The sequence below is a fragment of the Brachycentrus maculatus genome, unplaced genomic scaffold (assembly GCF_059751285.1).
Source record: "Brachycentrus maculatus isolate JH-2025_06_01 unplaced genomic scaffold, ASM5975128v1 h1tg000293l, whole genome shotgun sequence".
In the NCBI taxonomy this organism is placed as follows: Eukaryota; Metazoa; Arthropoda; class Insecta; order Trichoptera; family Brachycentridae; genus Brachycentrus; species Brachycentrus maculatus.
The window spans coordinates 1862399-1871788 of record NW_028281044.1 but is presented as its reverse complement, the minus strand read 5'-3'; the positions used below and the strand labels follow the sequence as shown (position 1 = coordinate 1871788).

At 38.5% G+C, this 9390-nt stretch overlaps 1 protein-coding gene across 1 annotated transcript in view; it reads right to left on the bottom strand.

The window, feature by feature from the left end:
• Positions 1–957: 957 nt before the first annotated feature.
• Positions 958–9390, bottom strand: part of LOC148305029 (uncharacterized) — a 31128-nt gene continuing 22695 nt past the window's right edge. Inside the window, exons 11-14 of the mRNA XM_088267350.1 lie at positions 7900–8080; positions 7160–7266; positions 3122–3240; positions 958–1541 (exon numbers count right to left, since the gene is read on the bottom strand). Of these exons, the coding sequence (XP_088123476.1) occupies positions 1143–1541; positions 3122–3240; positions 7160–7266; positions 7900–8080 (806 nt within the window). The 3' untranslated portion in view covers positions 958–1142. The remainder of the gene's footprint in view (positions 1542–3121; positions 3241–7159; positions 7267–7899; positions 8081–9390) is intronic.

Below are 9390 nucleotides of genomic sequence, written 5' to 3'. Positions count from 1 at the left end.
ATAACCCCTCCTAAAAGTGGAGTCCGCCTCCATGGTGTAATAGTTAGCATGTTAATCTGCCATGCTGGAGGTCCCGGGTTCGATTCCCAGGGGGGCCAAATAATAAGTGATTTTTTTCGCTCTAATATTTATTCAATATTACCCTGGACGGGTACCTGAAGCGGACGGCTAATCACCTTTCCTGCATGTGCTAACGATCAAGATAACACTGCGTTTATATGATGCAGTGCCCTTTGCACAATCGGGTGGGGATGAGGGTTCTTACTAATGAAATGGAGGAAAAAACTTAATTTTTGAACAAAAATTTTAAATTATAAAATTTGTTATAAATTAAGGAAAATATTAAAATATGCCACTCACGTCATATGTATCCAATCAAATACATTCCACTCCTGTACCCATGAATCTGCAACGCAGGCTGATCATCTCCGCCTTGCGCAATCAAGTTGACACCGCGTCAATCCAACGCGGTGCCCTATGCACCATTGGGTGGAAACGGGCAAAAAATAAATTATTATTATTTTGATACAAAATGAATAGTTTTCACTTCATTTCAGATTTTAAAAAATATTTTTAATTTAAGTTTTACTTGGTAAATACCACTATTTCTTAAAATCCATTGTGACACAAATTTTGATGAATTTCGCATGATTTTCAAACACCGTATGTGAAGCTAATTCCTAATTTTTGAGTTGAGTGAGTCCTTGGAGCGTTGAAAGTTTAAGAGGGGGTAGGAGCTGTTTTTTATTTTTATTTTAGCCAGTTTTGTTTTTAGTACGCAACCCCTAGTTGCGCAAAACACTTCTCTAACAAAGAACAAAAGAGAAAAAAGAACAAAATGTATAAAATAAAAGTAATACTCACATTTGTCTCGTTTGCAAGTTTGGAAAACACTCGGGTGGAATACCATGAAGAGAGAAGAAGAAAGAGAAAAACGAGTAATGAAAAAAACACGGATTCGTAAATATGTCTGTATTAATTTGAAGCCAAACACATATGGGACACATCCGCCTCAATTCTAAAATCCGGATTGCGGCTGGCCGCAAACTGCTCCGGCCGGCCCGTCTCGTGTATGTACGTGGAAATCTGGATTGCGTAAATTTATATACCTTATAGACCAGTTAGAAGTAAATGATTGAAATTTATTTGGATTCGATGCACTCTGTGTTTACCGGCGATCCGTTGGGCACCTGCTGGACCGCGGAGAATCCGGGCGGCAGGGGTATGTTGGCGTACTTGTTTTGCAAGATGTCTGAACTTGTCTGCATCTGGTTTGCGCTAGTGTAGAATCCGTTCCTGATCTGGTAGTTGCTGATATGGTTGATTCCGTTGTTCTCGGGGGGCATGATCCAGAACTGTTGCTGCGGTTGCTGTTGTTGCTGTGGCTGCTGTTGTTGCTGCTGTTGTTGCTGTGGTTGCTGTGGTTGCTGCTGTTGCTGTTGTTGTTGCTGCATCATCTTTCTCTGCTGTTGGAACTGTTGCTGCTGGAGCATGTGTGGCGGCGGAACTCCCATTCCATTCTGAAGAAGCTGTGTGTTATCCTGAAATAGATTTTTAAATTTTAGTTTTACTTGGTACAATTTATGTTTACTTAGTAGAATTTAAATATACTTAGTAGAATTTAAGTTTACTTAGTAGAATTTAAATATACTTAGTAGAATTTAAGTTTACTTAGTAGAATTTAAATATACTTAGTAGAATTTAAGTTTACTTAGTAGAATTTGAACATACTTAGTAGAATTTATGTTTACTTAGTAGAGTTTAAATATACTTAGTAGAATTTAAGTTTACTTAGTAGAATTTGAACATACTTAGTAGAATTTATGTTTACTTAGTAGAGTTTAAATATACTTAGTAGAATTTAAGTTTACTTAGTAGAATTTGAACATACTTAGTAGAATTTATGTTTACTTAGTAGAGTTTAAATATACTTAGTAGAATTTAAGTTTACTTAGTAGAGTTTAAGTTAACTTAATGGAATTTAAGTTTTACTTAGTAGGTTTTTTTTAATTAATTTTATCAAAAAAACAATATGTATTTGGTTATAGCGTTTAATCCGCCTATGTAGTGCAGTGATTAAAGCATTTGGCTGCCGTGCTAAAGGTCCCGAGTTTGATTCTCAGATTAGTCAAAAATATATTTGATTTTCACTCTAATATATTATTGTTAATATTACCCCGAACTGATACATGTAGGGCAGGACTGATCACTGTCTTTATATAATAAGCTATCACAATAACACTAATTCCAGTGCCCTTTGCATCATAAGGTGCGGATAAGGGTTAGATGAAGAATAATGTTTAATTTGTTGAAATATAATCAATCAATCTTGATTTAACGATCAAGATAACACTGCGTTTATATGACGCAGTGCCCTATGCACCATTGGGGTGCGGATAAGGGTTTTATTATTTTTTATTGTTGAAATAATTACTATACATAAGCAGTTACAGATAGGCCCATATTGTAGTTGAGTAGACCCTCGACTGTGAAACGGGTGTTGCAAGTTCGATTCCCGCCAATTGCAAAATTAATTTAAGATATGTATACATTATAAGATATGCATACATTGTCCGCCTCCGTAGTGTAATGGTCAGCACGCTCGGCTACCGTACTGGAGGTCCCGGGTTCGATTCCCAGGGGGGGTGAAAATAAATATTATTTGTGATTTTAGACTGTAATATTTATTTATTAAATAATTAATAATAATTAATAATTAATAATTAATAAATAGTAATATTTATTTATTAAATATTACCCTGGAATGGTTCCTGAAGCGCAAGAGTGATCACCTTGCATTCATGTAAATAATGATTAAGAAAACACTGCGTCAATTTGATGCAGTGCCCTATGCATCATTGGGTGCGGATAAAGGTTATAAGTAAGTAAGTATACATTATAAATATGTATTTCAAATTAGTCAGGATATTTATGATCCATTTTAACATCTAACATTCCCTATCCATACTATCCTACCCACAGACAAGCCTCTAAAATAGAGGGTTTGCGGGAAATTCTTTTAATTAATTAAACTACACGGCCCTAAAGCCGGCCAGGGAGGGGCCACTGCACAGTGGGGGGGTCCGCTAGTGAACGAGGGGCAGGCAAAGTGTCCGGTTACCTGTTGGTGCATAGACATGGCCCTGAACTTGGCCAGGAAGGGGCTGCTGCACATGCCCGACACGATGGCGGGGTCAAGCTGGGTCCAGTCTGACACCATGCCGGGGCCCTGCGCCATTCCTGGAAACAAACAGACCTTTATTAATCTATCAATGTTAAAAATTTAATACACTGTTTTTCAATTTCAATTTATTTATTTCAATTAATATATACATTACAAACTGTAAAAAATTAAATTGTATATGCAAGAACTATTGCTAAAGGTGTAGAAGAATCCCGGTTCGGAAAACTCCTTCAGACACATGGAACAGATCAATGTCCAATGAGATATTGTTCAACATAGCGGTAGCTCTTCCTACAGGCATAACCATCGGCAGGTTGGTCCTGTGTATAATAAATAATAATAATAAAACCCTTATCCGCACCCCAATGGTGCATAGGGCACTGTGTCATATTAATGCAGTGTTATCTTGATCGTTTACACATGAAGGAAAGGTGATCAGCCCTCCGCTTCAGGTACCAGTCCATGGTAATATTGAATAAATATTACAGTGAAAAAATCACTTATATTTATTTTACCCCCCTTGGGATTCGAACCCGGGACCTCCAGAACGGTAGCTGAGCATGCTGACCATTACACTACGGAGGCGGACAACACATCCCATTACACTGGCAGTACGCAGGACAAATCCTATCATTTTCAATGCATTACCACTGACCGCCTCTATGTGATCGTGAAATGTCAGTGTGCTCACAAACCTAACGCCCAGATCCCTAACATTCGACTTTTCAGATCATTGTCTATCACTTCGTTCTCGCCAAGAAAGAACACTTTCCATTCCTCGCCATAACACATCATTCTTCAGTTATTCCTTCTCTGTCCAAGCGGCCAGACTATGGAATGAATTACCTCTCCGCGTAAACAAATGCACCTTCTCTAATAACTTTCAAGAAACGTCTGAGACATAGAATCCTAACTGTCCATCAAACCTCCTCCCTTAGTTTTTCCCTCTACCTCCTTCCCTAAACTCCCTTTTTCTTTTGCCCTCCTTATTATCATCTTTTGTAATTTATGTCTTTTTAAATGTCAATTTGTAATTGATGTTTTTTTAAATGTTCAAGTACTATCTATCTACCCTCTGATTGCAAACAGCTATACATGGTATCAAACGTTTCGACCAACATCACTAGTCTGTTTTTGGTTGGTTGGAATATATTGCTTTTTAGCAATAAGCCCGCCAATGTACTTATTTCTTTTTTGTACCGTAGAACAGGGCTACTTGAACTTTGATGTGTTACTTGAGAACAGTACAAAAAAAATGAAATCTGTATTTGGTCTACAATAATGAACATATTGTGACAATAAGTGTCACCTGTCAGGGAAACAATGAATCATGTCGATACGTTCATTACTGTAGACCAAATACAGATCTAAATATTTTTATGTACTGGGCTCAAGTAACACATCAAAGTTCAAGTAGCGTGAATAAATAATAAATATTCATTTTGTACAACTCCATCTTAAGTTTTTCATCGAATCGGGATATATTAGACCACATAATACTCCATATAAAGAAGTCCTCTATCTCCTTGAATCTCTCTTGCTCTCTGTCTTTAACCTTTTAACCGCGTCAACTTTGTTCCTGAGAGACGCCCGTACGCGGCGGTATTTCGCCGTTTTTAAAATGATTACTTTTATCATGTATTTAGTTAAGAAACGATTTATTTTCCTAAACAAAAACGTTCAATGGGATTCATTCTGCCTTTTTGGTACTCTATAATACACTTGTGTCACATTATTCTTGAAATATATCGTAATATAAACAAATAAGATCGTAACATAAATAAATCAAAGCACGCGTCGTGTGTCACTCTTACCCACTGGCGATGCGTAGCGGCGAGAGTGAGACAGATATAGGGCATGATTATGGCGCGGACTAATTACCGACCGCAAGAAAAATCAGGGATCTATTCTTTTAATTATCCTTGTGATGTTACAAATTATTAGTCAGATATTTCAACAGATGTCATAAGGCCAAGGATTGACGTATTATTTTATCCAAAGTTCCACACCATGAAAAAATCCCTCCAAGTTGAACTGAGGTTGGAAACTTGGAGCAAAGTAAAAACACACACGGTTATGTCAGCCGCATATGGGGCATGTTTTACTAAAACACATACGGTTATGCGAGCCGCGTGGATCCGGTTAAGAGAATTCGTCCATGAAAAGGTTAATGTTTTTTAAATGCATAATCTGAATCGTGCATTACTGCCAAAATTGTCAAAAGTGCCACGTCTAAGCTAGACAATATCTGGAAACACCGGGGTGTAAGTAACAAAACCAAAATAAAGCTTGTCAGGAGTTTGGTTCACTTCATTTTTTTCTATACTGCTGAAACATGGACCATAAAACCAGCAGCAATGATGTGATCCTTAACCTTTCCAGGAGTATGGTCGTATATATACGACCAATATAAAACACGCTTTATGACGTGATTTATATCAAAACATGTTTAAAAAACCTGATTAAAAAACCTAAAGTGTGAAAACTATCGAACTGTCTCACTCATCTCTCATGCCAGCAAAATATTGCTACACATATTAAAAGCAAGGCTAAAACACTACCTCGACTGGCAAATTTCAATTGAGCAAGCTGGATTCGTCAAAGGCAAGGGTACACGTGAGCAAATCTTGAACATAAGACAAATAATCGAGAAAAGTCGAGAGTTCAAGGTTCCGGTCGTACTTTGCTTTATTGATTATACAAAGGCTTTTGACTGCGTGAATTGGAATTGCCTGTGGAAGGTTTTGGAAGCAATGGGTGTACCGAGACAGTTGATAGTTCTTATTCACAACTTATACGTACAAAATTTGGCATCGGTAAGAGTTGATAATTTCCTCTCAGAGTCATTTCAAGTACAAAAAGGCGTGAGACAAGGGTGTATACTGTCTCCTGATCTCTTCAATATATATGGAGAATATATAATGAGGAAAGTACTAGACGGGTGGGAAGGTGGCGTATCAGTAGGGGGCAAAAAGATCTCCAATATAAGGTTCGCAGACGACACAACGCTAATAGCCAACAATGAGGACGAAATGGCTGAACTCCTCCATAGAGTCGAAATAGAAAGCCAGCATTTAGGACTGCAAATAAACAAAAGTAAAACCAAGGTTCTTGTCATCGACCGATTCGGCACCCTGATAAGGAACAATTCTTTAAGGGATTATGAAGAAGTCGACGACTTTATCTATTTAGGTGCACTCATTTCTAAAGACGGAGGCTGTGAAGCAGAAATCCGGAGAAGAATTGGAATGGCAAAATCAGCAATGTCTAGTCTGGCGAAGATATGGAAAAATCGGTCCATACTGAGGAAAACGAAAACCCGTCTAGTGAAATCTCTTGTATTCTCCATTGCGCTGTATGGAGTGGAAACATGGACACTGAGGAAAAAGGAAAGACATATGCTGGATGTGTTTGAAATGTGGTGCTGGAGGAGGATGCTGCGCATTCCTTGGACTGCAAGACGCACAAACGTCTCCATTCTCCGCGAACTGTCAGTGACAGAAAGACTCTCCACGACTTGCAGGAAAAGGATTCTGTCCTACTTTGGGCATATCGCCAGAAAGAACGAGAAGAGTCTTGAAAAACTGGTAGTAACAGGTACAGTTGAAGGCAAGCGGGCAAGAGGACGGTCTCCAACAAGATGGACAGACCAAATAAAGGAATTAACCGGATCCTCGCTAAACGCTGCCATCAAGTTGGCCCAGGACCGGGAAGAATGGAGAGGACTTGTGCACCAAGTGCCTGACATTCCAGAAGACCACGACGCTCAGCATTGAGCAAGAAGATGAAGAAGATGTCAAAATTGCCAATGTTGCGATAAATCATGTTTACTGGTGTAAATGTTTTTTTTATTCAAGAAAATATGTTGCTTATAGCATCGACTATGATATAAATTATAAAGAGGTATATATTTTTTTTTAAAAACTCAAACACCTGGACAAGTCAAAAGGACCGCTGTTAGATGAAGTGACTTACCTGGAGCTGGCTGTGGTCGCGGCACACCGATCCCGAAGGAGTTCATGTGATTGAATCCGGGAGGAGGAAGACAACTGCGGCGGACTACGCACTCTCCACTCTCACCGCTGAAACAACACACATCCCATTTTATTATTACACGTCCAAACACAGTATCGGGCAATAATCCCTACACAATTGACTAACCCTTATCCGCACCCAATGGTGCATAGGGCACTGCATCATATTGACGCAATGTTATGCTGATGGTTAAATCATATGAAGGCGAGGTGATCACTCCTGCGCTTCAGGGATCAGTCCAGGGTAATATCAAATAAATATTAGAGTTTAAAATCACTAATATTTATTCTCACCTCCCCCTGGGAATCGAACTTGGGACCTCCAGTACAGTAGCCGAGCGTGCTGACCATTACACTACGGAGGCAGACAAAACAGCTAAAGCTAACTAACTAACTAACCATCACGCCGTTTCGCCGCAGGGGTAGGCAGAGAGAATAGAACGCCACACCATTCTGTCTTTGCAAACATTCCTCGCCTCTTCCACGTACATGCATCTCCTCATACACACCCACCGCTTTCAAGTATTTGGCATAACTGATTGTGCCAAGTTTTTCTCGGTCTTTCTCTGCTCCCTTTTCCAATTACATTCGCCTCATAAAGCTAGTATACAATAAAACTAAAAATAATTTTTGCTATTCTGCATCAAGGCCACCGTTATAGAGTTTTGGAGGCTAGCTAACCTGTAGGCATTGGGCGGCTTCTGCTTGAGCATGTCCTTCTCAAAGAGCTCGGCGAACATCTTCTGGCGCTCCATGAGCCACTCGAAGTCCAGGTCGTCCTCGCGCGGGGCCGCCTCCTCCCCCGCGCCGCCCGGAGCCGGGAACCTGCCCGACAGCTGCTGCAGCTCCTGCTGGTGGTCCGCTGGAAGCAACGGGACGTCGCACAATGAGCGGAACCATTCCTTACCGGTGATATGTATTCACTAATTTCCAGAATACCCATTTATATATCAAATATTCAAATCAAACACTGATTTTTCTTCTTCTTCTAGCCCTTATCTGCACTCAAAGGTGCATAGAGCACTGCATCGTATTTTGTATTATCTTTTTTTTTATTAAATTTGTATTTCACAATACATATATCGCTCACTCCTTTCAATAACGTCATAAATAAAAAATCGGCAATTTTCAATTGTGCGTGTTTTCAGGATGCCCAGAAAATGTACTATATCCCAGCAAAAGAGGCATATTTTTAACTTAATATTTACCCGCTACAAGGCAGAAAGTTTTATTTTTGCATTTTGAAGAAAAGGTATTGTTTAATTATTTTTTTAAATTTACTAAATATTTTTCAAATGGAGAAAAAACCTTCAGGTTTTACCTAAAAAGATCTGTTGCACAGTAAAAAGTTCAATAAGTGGCTTGATATTTTTTTAAATACATTGTATTATATTTGTAAACTTTAAAAACGTTCTCCTGAAAAAATAATGTTTTTGTTTTTTGACATTCTTGAAAGGAGTGAGCGATATTATAACTACAAATACAAAAAAAAACATTATATTAATACAAAAAAAGATCCCACAGAGGCATGGCCTGTGTGTGGGTATACATTTTATTTTAGGTTATAATAAAGGGTACTGGAAAGAATACAATAAAAATCTGAAATATAAATAGCTTAAAAGTGCTAATACAAACTACAAATATTTCATTTTAACAGAAAACAAAAAATCAAAAGGATGAAAATGAAAAAAGTTAATAAGTATGTTAACAAATGAGTATGTTATAAGTTTAAAAAAAATAAGCGACTTAGATCTGTTTAAGTTATTGACGCAGTGTTATCTTGATCGTTACTTACATGAAGGCAAGGTGATCACTCTTGCACTTCAGTGCCCAGTCCAGGGTAATATCAAATAATAATAATAATAATAATAAAACCCTTATCCGCACCGCAATGGTGCATAGGGCACTGCTTCATATGAACACAGTGTTATCTTGATCGTTTACACACAAAGGAAAGGTGATCAGCCCTCCGCTTCAGGTACCAGTCCAGGGTAATATGGAGTAAATATTACAGTGAAAAAATCACTTATATTTATTTGACCCCCCTGGGAATCGAACCCGGGACCTCCAGAACGGTAGCCAAGCGTGCTGACCATTACACTAAGGAGGCGGACGATATATAATATCAAATAGAGTGTAAATTCACCAACATTTATTTTCACCTCCCCTGGG